At 50.1% G+C, this 17,877-nt stretch overlaps 1 protein-coding gene across 1 annotated transcript in view; it reads left to right on the top strand.

Moving 5' to 3' along the window:
• SYN2 (synapsin II) overlaps positions 1-17,631 on the top strand; it is a 152,239-nt gene extending 134,608 nt beyond the window's left edge. Inside the window, exons 11-13 of the mRNA XM_060161152.1 lie at positions 10,263-10,323; positions 13,936-14,167; positions 16,726-17,631. Of these exons, the coding sequence (XP_060017135.1) occupies positions 10,263-10,323; positions 13,936-14,167; positions 16,726-16,861 (429 nt within the window). The 3' untranslated portion in view covers positions 16,862-17,631. The remainder of the gene's footprint in view (positions 1-10,262; positions 10,324-13,935; positions 14,168-16,725) is intronic.
• The last annotated feature ends 246 nt before the right edge of the window (positions 17,632-17,877 follow it).

Raw genomic sequence — 17,877 nt, 5'->3', positions numbered from 1 at the left:
ACCGTGGGTAAGTCAGTTCCCATCTCTAGACCTGTTTCCTCACCTATAAAATGGAATTGGATTAGATGATCTTTAGATCCCTTTCAGTTCTAAGGTCACATGAAACCTGGAGTCAGCCCAGCTGCAAAGTCTAAAGGCCCTTAAGTCCTCCACAAGACTACCCTCACTCCTGACAGCAGCAGGAAGTTCAGATAGTTCCCCAAACCACCCTCGGGTTCAATAATTCTCTGGAAGGACTCACAGAACTTTCTGAAAGCTGTTATACTCACAGGTGTATTATTGGAAAGGATACAGGTCAAATATAAGTGAAAGAAGGATGCATGAGGCAGAGTCTGGGAGGGTTCCAAACACAAAGCTGCTTTTGTCCTTAGGATGCGTTATCCTTTGGCATCCGTATGTGATAAGGCACATGGAGTGTTGCCAACCAGGGAAGCTCACCTGAATTTCAGAGTTTTTGTTGGGGTTTCATTTTGTAGGCTTGCTTGATTGATTGATCACCTCCTTGAACTCAAGTCTCCAACTTTCCCCTCCCTGGAGGTCAGTCTAATACCAAGGGGCCTGAGGGGCCCACCATGAGTCACTTCATTATCATGCACCATCAGGTGGGCTGAGGGGCCCCCACCTTGAATAACAGAGACACTCCTGTCACTCAGGAAATTCCAAGAGTTTAGAGGCTACTTTCCAAGGGGGGAGGGGGGTGTGAGTAAAGGCCAGATCTGTCTTTGGGCAAGGCCAAATTCTTTACTACATACATAATTTAATTAATTTAGCAAATGTCTCTCAGATACTTTCGAGCCTTATTTGTCTGTGTTTTCACTGACTAGCACAGGCCTACCCCAAAGTATGTGCTTAAAATTAGTTAATAGACTTAGGGCCACAGTGATAAATGCAGTGCCCTCATACCATCCTAGCTCGCTGTGCCCTCGCCATGCTGGTAAGGGCCTTTGCATTAGCTGTGTCTTCTCTCTGAAGTGCTCTTCCCGTATTTTTGCATGGCTGGCTCTTTCATGATTGTATAACATATTTCCTAAACCCTCCAATCCAAAGTTGCCACCTAGTCACTGGCTACCACCCCTCCCTTTTTAAATTTTCTGCACATCACTTGCTGTCGGCTATGATCATTCTCATCTGTGTCTCTTTGTCTCTTCCACTGGAATGTCGGCGCCTCAAGAGTAGGGCTTGTTCACTGCTGTGTCCCTGTGTCTGGCAGAGTGGCCAGCCCCTGGCAGCCACTGGATGTACCCTGGGTACACTAAGGAGGGGTGGGGGCATGGTCTGCCCAGGTACAGTCTATCGTGGGTAGAAAAGTTGAACAGCAATAACAAAACTAATCTGTCTGCTTTTTATTATCACCACGTGACAGCAATTCTATATAAACAACAGTGATAAACCACTCCCACCTACCCCTTCCTTGATCTGCCGTTGCAATACATATTTGTTGGACGAGTTCCCGGTTGGAATAAGTGTCTTTAACAGCCCTAGCAGCATATTGGAGTTGGTGTTGGGATTCTATGAACAATTTTAGTAGAGTGCAAATGGAAGAGATGTAAACCAAAGTCTGTTACCTAGGTCCCCGCCAGGACTTTGAATGGCGAGCTGAGCCCTCAGGTGCTGCCACTAACACGTTTCACTCCTCATGGTCAGGCCCCTCTTGCTGGCCTCTTTCTTCTGTAGCTCAGGCTGCGAGAGCTTCTGGCCTGAGTCACAAGCCCTAGATGCTACTTCTTGCCCAGTATTCTAGGTCAAGACCAGGACAGACTTATGACTAGCCATGTGTCTACCTTTCTCTCTTTCTCCTTCTCTCTCCTTGCCTACAGCTCCCCTATTAAAGCTTTCATTTCTTTGACTCTAAAAGAGAGCCTAAAGGAGGTTAGGGACAGGGGAGGTGAGCAGAGGGCCTCCCTTATCTTGTTGTCAGCCAACTGCCTAGACCAAAGTGGGTTAATTATAGGAAACAGAGAGCAAAGTCATGGGGCTGGGCCCAGGCCACCTGCTGTGCCCAGTTCTGAGGGTGTGAGAGGCGCTAAGTCTCTGAGAGCAGGGAGTGGGTGAGTGGCAAAGCCTTCTCTGGCTGATGACAGCTTGGTCTCAGCCTGGCTGGCCTGCCGGCTTTAGGGCTGCCCTGAGAGTTGGCCATGGCAAAGGACCCTCTACTCTGGAGTGCCTTAGGGATACTGTTCTCAAGGTGGCAGTGACACCTGGTGGCCAGTGGTGGCCAAAGCCTCTAGGCTATTTACCTCCAGAACCTCTTCCCTGTAGGCCTGCTCTCCCCTCTGTCACACTCACTGATCCTGGGGTCTGTCGTCTGGAATCTGAGCTGGGCCTTACATCCTGGGGCTCTGGAGAGGTGCTACTCCTGAGACTCGGGGGAACCAGGGAGAGAACTGCAGGTGGACAGAGCTTTCAGGTCATGCCTGCAGAGGTGGTGTCCTAGGGCTCTTTCTTCATGCAGCTAGTCTGTTTTCATTTCCTATTACATGGCTCCCTTTTTATTTTCCTGTAAAATCTTCCAGAGCCAAAGGGCTGAATTGCTAATGAAGGGATTTCGGACACCATGGGCTTTCTGTTTGGCTATGGGCTAGACCCATGAGGAGTGATTCTAAGATTCAGCCTTTGGAAACATTAACACACATAATGTGTCCAGGAGGAAGATGAGGCTCCTCCCCGATCTTGAGCTGATCAGAGCACACCTCCAATGTTGCTTCCTGTCTGAGGGTCACAGCATAACAAGGACGAACTCTAACTGGACGGTGCTCAGAGGAGGGAGACCTAGAGGTTGGGGCATTTGGCAGATCTGTTCTATGAGTAAAAGTTAAAGGGGCTGTCGTGAAGCAGCAGTAGTCTCAAGGAGCCCATGACTCAGTATCTTCAGCTCTCCAACAGCTGTCATGGGGCAGAACTGGTGCCAAAGGCAAGCCTACTGGAAGACGTGAGTAAAGTCTCTGATGCTAAGAGAGGAAATGGCTGCTCGGGAAAGCGGTATGTGGCTGCCACGTCACTGCTGATGTCCAAGCCACTTGTCAGGCACATTGTGAAAGGCTGGGCTGGGGGCTAGGGCTGTTGGAACAGGCAACTTTTAAAAATCTCCTTCCAGATCTAAGATGCTGTGATGCAGGCCGTGTGCTAGCCACAGACCTGGGAAAGGCAGTGATGAGTGTTCCGAATTGAAGGACTGAGGCCTGATAACCTCTGGCCTCTGCCGGGGCATTATGCAAGTCCTTTTTCACTGGCTCTCTGGTCTAAAGAGATACTCAAAAACCTTTCCAGCCAGGTCTTTCAAGCTACAAAGGGCTCATAAAGATGAAGTCTCTTGAGTACAAGGAGACCAAGATTGAGAAGGGGTTTCATTGGAGTCTAAAGGGCCATGCAGTTAAGGAGGCAACACAACTCAGATCCCAAACACGGGACTAAGAGGGCTTCGTTCAGTTCAGAAAAAGTAAATTTCAAGGAAAGGCCTTCCTGCTTCCCACAGCTGGACTGCTTTAGGGAATTTGTTCCCCTGTGAGGATAAGCTGAAAATGTGAGATTTGAGGCAGGTTCAGATAAAGTCACTAGTGACCAGCTCCCTTAACAGACTATTCAGGGAAACTGACTATTTTGGGGCTGTCTTAACTTTTAAGGGACATCTTTAATCACTTGTAGCTGACATTCTGACCTCGGGTGACCTGGCCCTCTGGGTCCCCATAGGTCTCATGGACCGCGCCACAGGACATTTCTTGTGTCGTTAGGAAATCACTGATTATGGGAGGGCTCCAATCCGATGAGCTCTGCCCTTGGAGCAGCAATTCCCCTCACAAAAGGAGGAGGAGCTCATCCTTGGGTGCCTTTTATACCCTTTCAGAAGAAGGCAGTTGGGCACTGGGGACTGCAGGAGTGATCCCAGAAAGGTCCCAAGGTGCCTGAAAACACGCTGTCCCCTTTGCTCTGGCTGAACCTACAGCCTCCCGACCACATTCCTTCCCGCTGCCTCATTCCCCCTGGGGTCCTGGACCGGGGGAGTGGGGCCTGGGGAGCTGATCAGAATAGCTCTGTGGCGTGTCCGGCGAGGCGCTTGGCCTGGCCTCTTTCCTGGGGCCAGACCCTGAGACCCTTTCTCAATTTCCTGTCTCAGATATGCTGAGCAAGCACAGGCTTTCCTCCATGGTGGGGCAGCTGGACTCAGGCCAGCAGCTCTCAAGAGTTGAGTCAATGTCTTTCCTTCCTCAGCTTTCCAGCCTGCTGGGACCTCAGATAGGAGCTCCTCTCTCCCAGCTGGTCTGCTGAAAGCCACAGGATGGCAAATTAAAGGTGCCTTTGGCAAAAACCCACAAACCCTCAACCGTGGACTTGGTTTCTCGCCCAGACCCGTGATTTCCTTTCCCGTCAGCTCAAGAGCTGACATTTACTGCTTTTGAAGTGACTTTTCTGCATCTTCAGGGACCTCGCTGGGACAAGTCAGTGATACAAGTCAGAGGGCATGGCATAGCTTAGCCCAGAGTCCACACCCTACCCCGCCCACCCAACAATATCTTCTCCACTGATGCGTGAAATCCTACCATTAAGGCGTCATGCCTTTGGATTGATATTTATTATTACCCAAATAATAGTAATGATGCTCATATCATTACTTTACCTGGCACTTTATGACTTACAAAGCACAGCCATTATTTTAAACCTCACAACCTTTACATGAGACGGTTTGAGCTGGTATTTCTGACTCTGTTTTACATATCAGCAAAGAGAATGCCAATGATTTGTCCAAGGTCACACAGCTTATAAGCAGGAGAGCTGGATCTTCTGGTCCCCAGTTCCAAGGACGCTCTGCAGTAACCTGCACTGGGCCCTTTTGATGCGCCACCAGAGCACACAGATGGTAAGAATGGAGAGAGCTGGCCCTTGTGCTGTGGGGGGGGAACCCTCGCCCTCCTCCTCGTACAGCCCCGTGCTGAACCTCCCAACCTGGCGGCACCCGTGCTTCACCAGCTCTCTCCTACTCCCCTCTCCCTGGCTTCCCTGGTCACTAAGGCCAGTGGCCTCAGCACAGCGGGACCCGAGCCCGGTCGGCTTGGGTGGGGAGCAGCAGCAGCCTCCCCTCAAAGCCTGTGCCTGCAGGACACCTCCCTGCATTCTTGCTGGGCTCAGGACTCCACAGCTAAGGAGGGCTCGTCTCTTACCGCAGACACCTAAAGACCCGAAAAGTGTATGCAGGGCTTCATGGAAGCCCAGAGCCAGAAGAGCCTGTAGAAGTCGCCTGCCTGCGACTGCATGAGCCCATCCACAGCGTCTCTGACAGTTCGTCCAGGCCCTGCTTAAACACTAATGCCAGGAGGCTCACTACTACCCACACCAGCCCTTGACCTTGATCAGATTTACATTTGGCTAACCTTGATCTTCTGTTCAGTCCTGGAGGCTTCCCCATTTACCACATTTAATCCTTAGACTTGGCTCATTTGGGAAACTGAGACTCAGAGATTAAGTAACTTGCCCAAAGTCCCATGAGGAAAGATGTCATTTCACACTTCTCACCATCCTGTCTGCTCCATGTACCCATTTTATTCCACTGGTGTCCACCTTAAAAAAGGTGCCCAGAACTGATGATTACAGTGCTCTCCTGTGAGGCTTAGCAGCCCAAAGAGCAGTGGACCTGTGACCTCCCCTTGCTGGGACACTGATGCACCTCCAGCGGCATCACATTTTTGGCAGCAGCATTACAAGCTGACACCCTCTGAGCCTGTCGTCTTTCTCTAAGCCCAGGGTTGTTTGGGGGTTTTCCTTATGCTGCCCTAAGGCCATTTATTCTCCTTTTTTGTGTGCAGCTGGGCACAAGCATTGGACCTCACATTCTTACCTGTTTGAGTCAACTCAGCTTCCTGAGGGAAATGCTGCAGCTCAATCTGGCCCTGAGTTCCTGCTGTGGGCTGGCTACAGGCCAGACTTTGGCAGTGACGCCAGAGTGGCCAGACTTCTGTGGAATGCGGCATCCCAGGCGGCTCTTGGTGACTGGAGACAGATTCCATGGTAGCCAAACCCCATAGGGAATAGGCCCCCAGCCCCAGCAGACAGAAGGCTTGTAGGCAGGGCCAGAGAGTCTCAGCCTGGCAAGGGACAGTCCTGGGGGACTCTCCTGGCTCCCATAACCCCTGGGAAGTCTTCAGTCCACAGGCTCCAGGGTGCGGGGGCAGGAGAAGCTCCCTAGGCGCCAGACAGGGGTGGCCAAGGCACATTCCCAGGCTCCAGTGCAAAGGAGGTTACTGGGAGCTCTTCCGCTGAAGCTTTTGGAAGGGAACTTTTGGGCTCAGTTCATCCTTGGGTGTCTTGTTTGTATATTTCTGAGGCTGAGGAGAGCCGGGACCAGGCTTCATGGTATGACTACCCCTATCAGCTCATGCTGTGAGTTTCCCCATCAGAGCTTAATCTGTGGGATTTTTAAAGTTTTTTCCTGGACTCATAGGTTCTCAGAGTTGGAAGATAAACTGTAGTGTTCATCTAATCTATTTCATATTCCATAAAGGTATATTCCCTACTGTATCTTTGTCAGGTAATTCTCTAGCCTCTGCACAAACATACCCATCTCCCAAGACAGCCTCTTCCACTGTTTTTACTATAGGAAGTTCTTCCTGTAAGTGAAAGTCTACCTGTTGGAGCTTTTGCCCACTGGCCCTTCTTCTAACCTTGTGCCCTATGGTCTTCCATAACCGTCTCTGAAGATAACAGTTCTCTGGGAGGAGAGCATCTTAAGCTGCTCTTGATCAATGTCTGAGGTGAATCATTGGCAGCTGTCAGTGGTACAAAGTGAGGCCCTGGGGGAGGGGACTGGCAAGTGCCCCTAGTGGCTGCACAAACTGTATGAGGGGGTATTCCATTATGAGAGTGAGACCTAAGAAGCAACAAAGCTTCAGAGGAAAAGGCCTCGTCAGCATCACCATTACCATCATCTGTCGTATCTTTTGTAGCACCTGCCAGGAACAGGTACTTATAGATATCTCTCGATAGATGTCTCAATAGATAGATAGGTAGGTAGGTAAGTAGGTAGATAAATAGGTAACCTCACTTTATATCATAGAAACCATTTGAAGAAAGGCAGATGCAGGAGGGAAAATGACTTGCCTGATGTCACAAAGCTAGTAAGTGGGAGATTTAGATTTAACCCACCGTCTTCCTAACCCCAAAGCCCAAATTCCTCAGTCACTCTGCTGCCCAATCTTAAAGACTTACTATTGGAGACCCAACAGCAGTGTGTGTGTGTATGTGTGTGTGTGTTGGGTGGGGTTGACACCCAGCTTGGGTAAAAAGGCAGCCCTGGTATCCTGTGCGCCCATTACCAAACACCATCCTGCAGACTTCTCTTCCAGTTGGCAGCCAGGCCAAGAGAAAGTAGAGCTCACAATGGGAAAGAACTCTTGGGACTGAAGTATCCCTACCATGACTGGATTACTCAGGCTTGATGTAAGAAAAGGAAACAATTTCTGCTTCTTCGAGACTTGTTTTGACTTTCCCTTCTGCACCTAATATGCAGGCACATGGAGCAGGCCTCATGTTTAATTCGCTAACCTGAGCATTTTCAGAGCTGCTAATCAGAGTTGATATCCAATACAGTGTGGTTTAACATCTATGGTTTAACAACGTTTTTCTCATAAAAGACTTCTACTCTACTCCGTTTTGGACTTCACTGTTGTTGCATGGTCATTTATCTAATAAGCATTTATTAAGGACCTCTTACGTGCTCAGTCCTGTGCTTGATGACATTGGTAAAATGGCGATAGTCTTAAATTTTCCAAAATACTCCCAATTTTAAGTATTTTTACCTTTTTAATAAATAGTTACCATATCAGACCATATATCCCAATTTTTCTTTGGAAAGGAATGGGCACTGTAATTGTTAGGAATTCATGAGAAGATGAAGACTCATAGCCCATGCCCTCAAGGATCTGGCGGCCTCCCTAGCAGCAGCATCCCAGCCTTCAGGATAACAAGACAGTCTATTAAGTGCTATTGTAGGATTTCAGAGAGGAGATCAGAATTGAAAGGGGCAATCAGAGGAGAGATTTCATGGATGAGGTAGAATTTGACTTAGACCTCCAGGATATGTTGGGTTGGATTGGTAGAAAAGGAGAAAAGGTATTTCTGGAGGGTATTTAGCATAAACATTGGAGTGGCCTAAGTTTAGAACATGAGGGAGGTAAGTTTAGAACATGAGGGAGAGAGGCTAGAAGGGCCAGTCCAGCCATGCTGAAGCAAGTTTCTGGTGTCAGCCTGAAGATGTGGACGTCATCCTGTGGGCAATGGGAAGAGAAGGTCAAACTGCCTGGGCTCACATGCCAGTTGCCTCAGTACGACCCTGGGCAAATTACCTGCCTTAGTTGGCCCTCAGTTTCCTTATCTAAAAATTAGGGATGTTGATACCTCGTAGAGCTGTTGTGAGGTTTAAGGGAAATACTGCATAAAATTGTCCATCATGTTACCCAGCTATGTAGTGTTAGCTATAAATTATTTAGAGCAGTAAACTGATACAATTAGAGAAGGGGTTTAAGAGGATAATAGGTATCCAGAACATCGATTGGAGAAGAGACTGAAGATTTGAGAGACTGTTCTAGTAGTCTAAACAGGAAATGATACAGGCCTGACCAGAGTTGGTCAAGAGGAGATGGTGAATCTTAGATGCCAAGAAGGAAGAACTGATGGGTCTCGATTGCTGACTGGATGGTGTGGGCCCTAGCTGGCTTACTGGGTGTGGGTGTTTCATTGCCGGGGTTCAGACCCACCTCGTGGATCCCATGAAAGTCCCTGGAAGAAAGGAAAGGAAGTGTGGGTGTTCTTGCTGTGATCTGTGAGAGGTCGGGATTGTAGATAGAATGGGCACCCTCTGATGCAGTGGCACCAGGACCTTTCAAAGGCCCCCTGCCTCCTATCTGAGATCCTGTTAGTAGAACTGTGACAGCAGTGCTGTCATTAACAGACCATAATACTGGAGAGGGTAGCGCTTCTGCTCTCCCAGTAGTGGAGCTGAAAACGGGCCTGAAGGCCAGATTGGAGGCCCATGGGAATGGGGAACAGTTTTAATGTGGGAGTAGGGCTGGGGGGCCTGTCACAAGGGAGAGGAGCAGTGAAAGAGGAAGTGGGGTGTGCTGAAGACACACTGAGCCTCTCACAGCCTTGCCTCCGAATCTCCCTCCTTTTTTTTTTTTTTTTGCAGTACGCAGGCCTCTCAGTGTTGCGGCCTCTCCCGTCGCGGAGCACAGGCTCCGGACGCGCAGGCTCAGCGGCCATGGCTCACGGGCCCAGCCGCTCCGCGGCATGTAGGATCTTCCCGGGCCGGGGCACGAACCCGTGTCCCCTGCATCGGCAGGCGGACTCTCAACCACCGCGCCACCAGGGAAGCCCCCGAATCTCCCTCTTTGGCATCACCATCTGCACACTCGGCAGCCCCCAGGCTTCATGGAGCGTTTCCCCCTTGCCAAATTCAAGCCCCAAATGCTCACTGCCTTTGGTACAAGTGTTAGACAAACTGAAGTCACATGCATCTTTGATCCCGTTGGGGCATAATCAGAATCACAGCTGGGAGGAGAGGAAGCCTGGGAGGAGAGCCATGTTGTTGGGTAAAATGCAATTATGCTGTTAGAGAGGGAAAAACAGCTTGGCCTTGAGCACTTTTACAAACATTAACATCTTACTCCTTCCCTCTGGTTAAGGAGGGTCCTGGGACACAAAAGACTGCCCCCTCCTTCAAGTCCCTCCCTGTGGGAGTTCCAGCCCAGCCCAAAGAGTGGCTCTGACCCCTAGGTCAGCCCCAGGGCTGATCCCACCCCAGAGTTAACTCCACAGGAGAAGTGAGCCAAGTCTAGGCTAGCCACCTGGTGCAGCCCCCACTGGCACTCCAGCCACTCTCGGGAGTTTGGTGTTGATCCTTCCTCAGGAAGCTGCGCCTGTGAGTGCCGGGGGAGCTGGGCCTTGGGCAGCCCCCAGAGAAGAAAGCAGATGCTGTTGGAAGTCTCAAAGCTTCTAGAAAGAGTGTCTACAAGGGAGTGAAATGAAAAGAGGGTAAGGAGGTGTCAGACACTCCTGTCAGAGTGGTTCTAAGCCCCAGGCTGCGTACACTTGGGCCCCGGCAATAACCCAGAGGCTGAGAGTCCCTTTGAGGCGTTTCCGGAACAGCAGAAGCCCCTGGGCCAGATCCCGCTGGATCCCACCGGATCCCTCTGCAGCCTTGCCACAGAGCCACAGGGTTTCTCTTTGGAATCTGCTTGGAGTTTTGTTTGTATCTCTTTTGCATTTTTGTCTTCCAGAGTGGAACACTTAAGGATCCGGACTCGAGCAAGACCCCACCTCAGCGGCCAGCCCCCCAAGGTTGTTTACAGTATATTCTCGACTGTAATGGCATTGCAGTAGGGCCAAAACAAGTCCAAGCTTCTTAAAGCGATTGGTAGTTTTCAAAGCAGAAATTTTAAGCCAAAAACAAACAAGGAAAGAAAGGAAAGCGGGGAGGGGAGCAACAGACCCTCCCATTGGTGCCATTTCTGCGTTTTTTCAAGGCTGACTGGACTGTGTTTTTCCTATGCAGTGTCAGTGCCTCTGTCTGGTTGTTTACCTGTTCCTGTTCGTGCTTGTAATGCTCACTTATGTCTCTCTGTATACCTTGTGATTCCAGGGCTGTTTGTCAACAGTGTACAAAAGAATTGTGCCTCTCCCAAGTTCAGTGTGACTAGCTTCTGGGTGGTTTGATAGTATATTTTAATTACATAATGTGGGGTGAAATAGGACTGGGTGGGGGGGTGGACAGGGGAGAAACAAAGACCACAAAAATAAAACCCAACTCCCCTCCTTCTCCCCCCAGACTCAGATAAACTGCCCCCCACCCCCTGCTTACCTCCGTGAGTGTGCTTGGGATCTTCAATGAACTGTGCTTTTTGCTTCCTTTCTGCATGACTAGGGTAAATAGATAGAAGTTTAAGAGATTTTCGAGGTCTTATTTCCGTAGCTTCATCCGTTGAATCTGAAGGCATCCATCTTTTTCTCCATTTGCTAAAGTTTGGTGCATTTGAGTTTATGTGAATAAGCTGGCCGTGCCTGTAGAGCTCTTGTGTTTTCAGTGATGACGTGAAATATAAAGAATAAGCTATTTCCAGGAGCGTGTTCTGTATTTGACATCCCAGTATACCCTTCGTTTTATTATTAACTAATTAGCTATGAGATTAGACACAAAAAAAAAAATGGGGCCGCTGATGTGCAATATCAAAGTGAACTTGTGAGTATTCTCCCTGTGTTCATCTTAGTCCCTGTAAGTTGTTTCTACTTTGCCGTTTCTGAATTGGCCATCTGTGCGCTTCTGTGGAACTGAGGCTGCTTCGTTTTCCCCAAAGCTTACTGTGTACAGAGATAATTCTTTAGCAATTTGGGACGTAGAAGGCAGGGAGCTACTGAGAAGTCTGGGAAGGATTCAACCATTCTTCTCTTGGCCTCTCCTGAGGCATCACGACATGGGAGCGAATCGAAACTGTGCCGTTTCCCTCGAGTGGGTACACTGCCTCCAGAGCTCTGAGGTGGGCACCTGCTTTCGCTGTCAGCTGTTCCAAAAGCCCTCCAGAGTCCAGAGAATGAAGAGCTTTATCTTTCCTGAGAGGGACTGTCTCAGATTTTAGCTTGTGTGTTTGGGGCCGTGGTTCCACAGCGGTGGCTCTTAAAGAGCCCTCACCCGTTTGTCCTCTTTCCTCCGCCATGCAGCTCCTGGGCAGGGATGAGGCAGTTACTAGACCAGGCCTCGGGTCAGTGCCTCATCTTGCCATGTCCTGGCCAGACCAGGATCGGGCATCCAGTGGCCTCCTCTAGCACCGTGGGCTGTGGGAGTTCACGCCAGCAGTTTGCCTTTTAGAAGAAGTGCTTCTAGCTCTACTTTTGCATTCCCTCTCACTTCTGTACTGACATGTCACCTTTCTGGATTGCCAGGTTTGAGGAATAACTGGTGTTGGTGGTGTGTAACATGATTTCTGTGTCAAGGGGCACATGCCCTGGTTTCTGTCTTGATTGCTGGCAAATTCTGAGCTACAGGGAAATGCACTGAGTGTGAATGTTCTTGTCCGCGATTCCTCCCTTAGACGATGTAGATGCCGATGGTAGTCGATCTGTTGTAAATATATACATATATATGCAGTTAAGCACTTCCAGGTGGGTTGCATAAGAATCAGGTCCTTAAATACCTCCCAATCTGATGAAATGATAGAAAGGAATAAAGAAACATTTCCCAGAATGGAGGAATACATTTTATTTTTTTAATTTATTTTTGTCCAAGCGGTGAGCTGACGGTGGTGTTGCTTCTTTGCATGTGATCCGTGTGAACATTCAGGTGCTTTTCATGTGACATTTGTGAGCCACAAATACGAAGTTGCCGTTTGAATTTAGTCAGGCTCCAGGGTGGTGGTGTCAGCCACGGTCTATCAGGTGAGGGAGAAAGGGACTAGGGCTCCCTCCCAGGGCCAAACACAAGCAGACAGCACACCCTGACTGTCCTGTGCCCTCAGGCAGCATGCTGAGGACAACTCTGTGGCCTGGGGCATCCGTGTCACAGTATAGGATTGCCGTTCAGGTGTTTTGTACCCATTTCTTTTCTGATGTTGTCGCCTTTTTTTGTACCAATCCAGCGGGGAGACCCTCAGCCAATGCTGGAAGTGTGATTGAAGTACCTCTCTTTTGTGACTCCTGTACAGCTTAATGTGCAATAAAGGAAAAGTTATATCTGTCTTCAGTGTTAAGTTGTAAAGTTTCTGGCTATTCAAGCATCTCTGTGCAGTTGGGAAAGCACTCAGGTTTCTGGTACAAGAGGCTGAGCTATCAACCTGCAGTACTTTACAAGAAAATGCTGATACAAATGATGTCAAACTTTGGAAGAGGCAAAAACTGGTTAATATGAAATGCGCTGCTAATCTACCATCTTCACTAGTTTTCTGATTTGAACTTAGAACTTCTTCAACATGCAAAATTTCATTCATTCACTTATTTACTTATTTATGTGTAACTCACCCTGGTATTAATTGGTCATTGATGGTAAAGTGGAGTCCATGCCGTGTAGAGGGGAAACTGACTTACAATCATGGATGTACTATGGTATAGACATACAGTTCTGCCTCTCCAGAGGGTACAGGTGTCCTGGTGTTTCTAGAAAACTAAGTTACAGTACAACTCTTAGCTGTCGTTGAGTTTCTGTAAGCCAGCTCCTTCCAGTGGGCACGTGAACGTGGACTCTGGGATTGAGACTGAGAAATGAGATCTCCAGGTCACCACATGGTTTTCTGTCTCATGTTGGGAGAAGGGGATCCTGGTCCTTTTGGGGGGGGCCTCTTCTTTGCCAAATGGTGCTCACAACATCTCCAGGGAGAGAATGGGACTTGGATTTCTGGAGAATTTCACCACATACACCTGGGAGGGACTGGAGCCCCTGAGGATGGTACTAAGAGGCAACTGGACACGAAAGGTCCCAGTCATGGGCATGACTTAATGCTGAAAGGAAGCCCTGCTGGGGGTACAGCAATCAGACATGCAGGCGTGGAGCAGGACAGACTAAGGCCGACTCCAAAATAACAATGTGGAACTTGAGACCTCCTAGCACACCGTGGGCCAGGTTGGCCTGTACCTGAGGAAACTCTGGGGGAGAGGGGTGGTCCCTGTGGTCTGGGGGCCTTCCGTAAGAGATCTCACCTCTGATGGGGGCCGCTCATCCCATGGCTTCTTCCCCATGCTCCGACTTCTGTTGTGACTGAGCCGCTGTGAGTGTGAGGAGGAGCGTGTAGTGGCGACGTCTGAGGGTAACCGGGGGCCTGCTCTGGAGCCCTTCAGAGCCTCGGATGGCTTCTTGTCATAGAGCTTATCCTTTGGTAATTAAATAGCCACACCCTTTGGGACATAGATTCTAATAAGGAAACCCTCTGATATGGGTAAATTATGAAGTTTTTCTTGTACTGAACCTAGGGGGCCCTGGGCAACCCCAAGGAATGCCACCCCCAGGCAAGGTGCTACGTCCACGCCGGCTCCCCCCTGGACCGTCGCTGCCACCTTCCTCTTCTTCCTCCTCCTCCTCTTCTTCCTCCTCGGGCGGCCCCACCACCCACGGAGATGCACCCTCCAGCGGCAGCTCCCTGGCAGAGGTCCAGCCACCCCCGGCTGCTCCACCACAGAAGCCCCAGCCTCACCCACAGCTCAAGTAAGAGACGACTCAGCAGCTCCTCCCTCCCCTCTTCCTGCCCCTCCTCTCAGGCCTTGGGCTCCAGAGCTGCTAGGAAGCACCTTCAATCAGACCTCCTCCTAAAGATATTTTTGTGGGGTTTTTCGGGGGTTGGGTTTTGGTGGGTTTTTTTTGTGGGGGGCATGGTTGGGTTGATTGGGGAGGGCAAGAAAGAGGGAAGTGAAAGTCTTAAGGTCTAGCTAGAAGCTCAAACCCTCCCCTTTCTTCCTGGGGAGTGGCAATAAAGCAGTTACTACCCCCTCTCCCATTCTTATATGAGCTTTGGGTTTGGGTTTTTTTTTTTTTTTTTAATCCTCCCTCCCACTCTTTTTTCCATTCCTTTTCTCTGTGTGTATATGTGTCTTTCTCTTTCTAAAAAAAAAAAAAAAAATTTTAATTCTCTTTTCTGCCTCTGACTCACAGTTTAGGGTGTGCCAATCAGCAAGGCTGCCCAGAAGGAAAAGGGGGAAGTAGTTAAATCCATTTCAGCTTTTTACCTTCAGCTTTGTCAGAAGGAGGTTGGTTTCTGGTGTGGTCATCAGAGGAGAGGCCCATATAGAGACCCTGAGGAACTCCATCCTCTTGGGTTCGCTCATTCCCAACAGTAACCCTAGAAACCCCTGTCACGCTATCCTGCTTCAGAGGACAGAACTGAGGGCCCCTAGAAAACAGTATAGCTGCATTTGGTAGGGACAGCACCTGGGTGCTCAGCTCCACCCTCCCCCAGAACCAGAGACGGCTCTCTTCAAGGTCCCCAACCACAGACCTCTGTCATGACTGTCAGCACAGACAGCCACGGCCCGGGGGATCGGAAGCGTTCCGTGAGTGCATCTCAGTAAAGAGATGAAACTCTCAGGGACGGAGAACAGGGAGCTGTCGAGTTTGGGGCTCAGATGAGCCACTCAGAGATCATCTCTAGTCACTGCACAGATGAGAAAACACTGCTGAGAGAGATCTGATGTTGTCAAAACCCTTCTACTAGTTAGCAGCAGAGCCAGGGTGAGGGCTCGGGTGGTCCGGATGACCACTTCCGTTGGGTCTTCCAGTCCTGTATGATGGGAGGGCCATCCCCCGGCCTTGCTCCGCAGCTCTGGCCAAGGGTACATTTCATGTCTCGCCTGCCTCACACCTTCCCCTCAACCCCGTCGTTTTCTGCAGCTGACTTTTTAATCTCTCCTACCTTCTCTTGAGCCAACTCTGGCCCCAGTCTGAGGGCAGATCTGTGGGCTGTCACCGCCTTTGGGCTGAAGCTGTTGAATCGAGCCAGCCTCTGATGACAAGCGGGAGGCTTGTACCTGTGCCCCCGGCCTGTGCATGCAGAGGAGTCGCCGCTCCCAGAGGCCAGCATGTTGGGGCTCATCCCAGGCAGGCCCAGTGAGAGGCAGGGCACCTGTTCAGCCACTGCGGGAGAAGAGACAGGCTCACGGCCCTGCAGAAGGGAGTTTCTGGGGCTGTCCGAGTTCAGGGGAGGGCTGGGAGCGCTGAGATACTGGGAGAGGAGTTCTGGAGCCAGGAACCAGCAGGAAGGAGACAAGCAGAAGTCAAGAAGGAGAGAAGACGGCCATGGAGACGCCAGACCACGTGTCCTCTCCTGCAGTGTTGGCTTGGCCTCCCCTCCACCTTCTTGCCTTCACAGTTTTTCTCTCTGACTCACTAGTGTCTCAAGGGAAAAATTGGTCCCTAAAATGTGTGCAGTTTGGGTTTTTTCATTAGAAAACTACCCAGTAACCTTGTGTAGGCCTGATGTGTATCTCTGTTGCCCTGGACACCCTGAAACTCACACACCTCATATTAGGCTCCTCTGAGGAAGGCTGCAAGGGCGATTACGCCCATTGTAAGGACGGTAAATGGAGTTGTTAGAGTTCGTGCCAAGTCAAAAGGTTCTTCTGGAATCAGAGAAAAAAGCAAAAAAGAAAGAGCTGAAAAGGCCTAGCGATCATTTTACCAGACATCTACATAACACAATTAAGAAACCGAACAAGAAACCGAGTCTCAGAGAGGCACGTGGCTTCCTAAGGTCAAGAGTGAGTGAGAGGCGGGACCAAGGCTTTGACCCAGGTCTTCTGATGCTGGCTCCACTACTGGACAGTTGATGAGAAAGAGAGCACAAGAGTCCACTGGCCCCTGGTTGCTACGTTTCATCCAAGGGGAAGGGTGTGAGATTCCTGGATTAGTTCTTGCCAAGTTGGGGCCCTGAAATTTAGCCTGTGGGCCCTTTAGCATTAAGTGAAAGGAAGAGCCTTGAGCCACCCCTTCTTCCTCTTTCCCTTCTCCTTCTTCTCTTCTCTCTTTCCCCCTTCTCCCTCTCTCCCACGCTGCCTCCATCCTTTCCTGTTTGAGCAGCACTGCAGGTAAACAAAAGAGCACAGGGACCTCCCAGGGGCCTGCTAGTATGCCCCATGCTGGCTTTCTCCTCTGCCACCCAGTCTCCCTGGGGTGGGAGTGGGCGTTCCGGTCGTGTATCCTCGTGTCACCGTCCTTCCCTGCCTCACTGGGAACACCACCCTCTCACATTCTCTCTGGTTTTTATCTTCAAGCAAGTCGCAGTCCCTGACAAATGCCTTCAGCTTCTCTGAGTCCTCCTTCTTCCGGTCTTCAGCCAATGAGGATGAAGCCAAGGCAGAGACCATCCGGAGCTTGAGGAAGTCCTTTGCCAGCCTCTTTTCAGATTAGCTCTCCCGACACACAGGGGCACCCAGCCCAACCGGGAAAGGAATCCAAGACATTTGCCGACAACAGTCAGCCACACTTGGTGGTGATGTCCCATGACCTTAACGTGTGTGGCCCCCTCCTCTGCTCTGTTGCGCTCAGTGATGTGCTGCAGCTCAGAAAGGACCAGGTGAAGGTCTCAGAGCAGGCGCCTACCCAGCGAGGGGCACCTGACGTCAGAGACGATAGAGCTGCTTCCCTGTAGTCGTGAGAGCTTCCTCTGAGATCCTCGTTCGCTGTGACTTTAGTGGCCTTATTGTGATAGCACCATCATGTCTTATTCTTTCTTTGAAACCAGGATTCCCTTCACTGAGGACACCTGGTTGCTTAACCGAGCTCAGATGCAGTGCTAAGCATGCCCCCCTGTAGTCAGTGCTACCTGTTTGGGGAGAATATACTTACCCCAGAATAACTCTCGGCTCTAAGTGTTAGGGACTCACCCACACCTGGATCCCTTGTCACACCTGTTTAGCTGTTGAAAACACACCTGCCCAGCACACAAGATTCCTCGATTGCTATGGTAGTGAAGCACCTGTAGTCTGCTGACCAGAGAGATCAAGAACCTACAGTCCCCCTGCCACCTCCGGCGTTGTTCTCCTGTGTGGGGTGCAGTGATCTTGAGCTTCTCCAAAACTGTGCTGTAGAGAATGCATGCCAGTATGCCAAGTTTTGTGTTCCTCTCCAAATAAATGTTAAGACCTTTGGTGTAATAAAAGCAGCAGCATTAACCAGCATTTGATTCAGCCATGAGGTCTCCCCTAGGCCCCCCTTTTGACTGAGAGACTGTACGTGAGGCACGTGCGTGTGTGTGCGTGTGAGTATAGGGACGAGAAAAACCCAGGAGGGTGAAGCTGTTTGTGTTGGTGTGTGTGTGACTGTCTTTGCAACGGTTGAGAATACGGCTGTCCTTTAGATGCCCCCCAGGCTGCGCTTCCTGACACCTCCCCAGTAACTTGGCAGTTCTACCAGTTGTCCTGAAT

Source organism: Lagenorhynchus albirostris, chromosome 10 (genome assembly GCF_949774975.1).
Source record: "Lagenorhynchus albirostris chromosome 10, mLagAlb1.1, whole genome shotgun sequence".
NCBI classification, from domain to species: Eukaryota; Metazoa; Chordata; class Mammalia; order Artiodactyla; family Delphinidae; genus Lagenorhynchus; species Lagenorhynchus albirostris.
The sequence above is the reverse complement of the archived record's forward strand: the minus strand, read 5'-3'. Positions and strand labels throughout refer to the sequence as shown.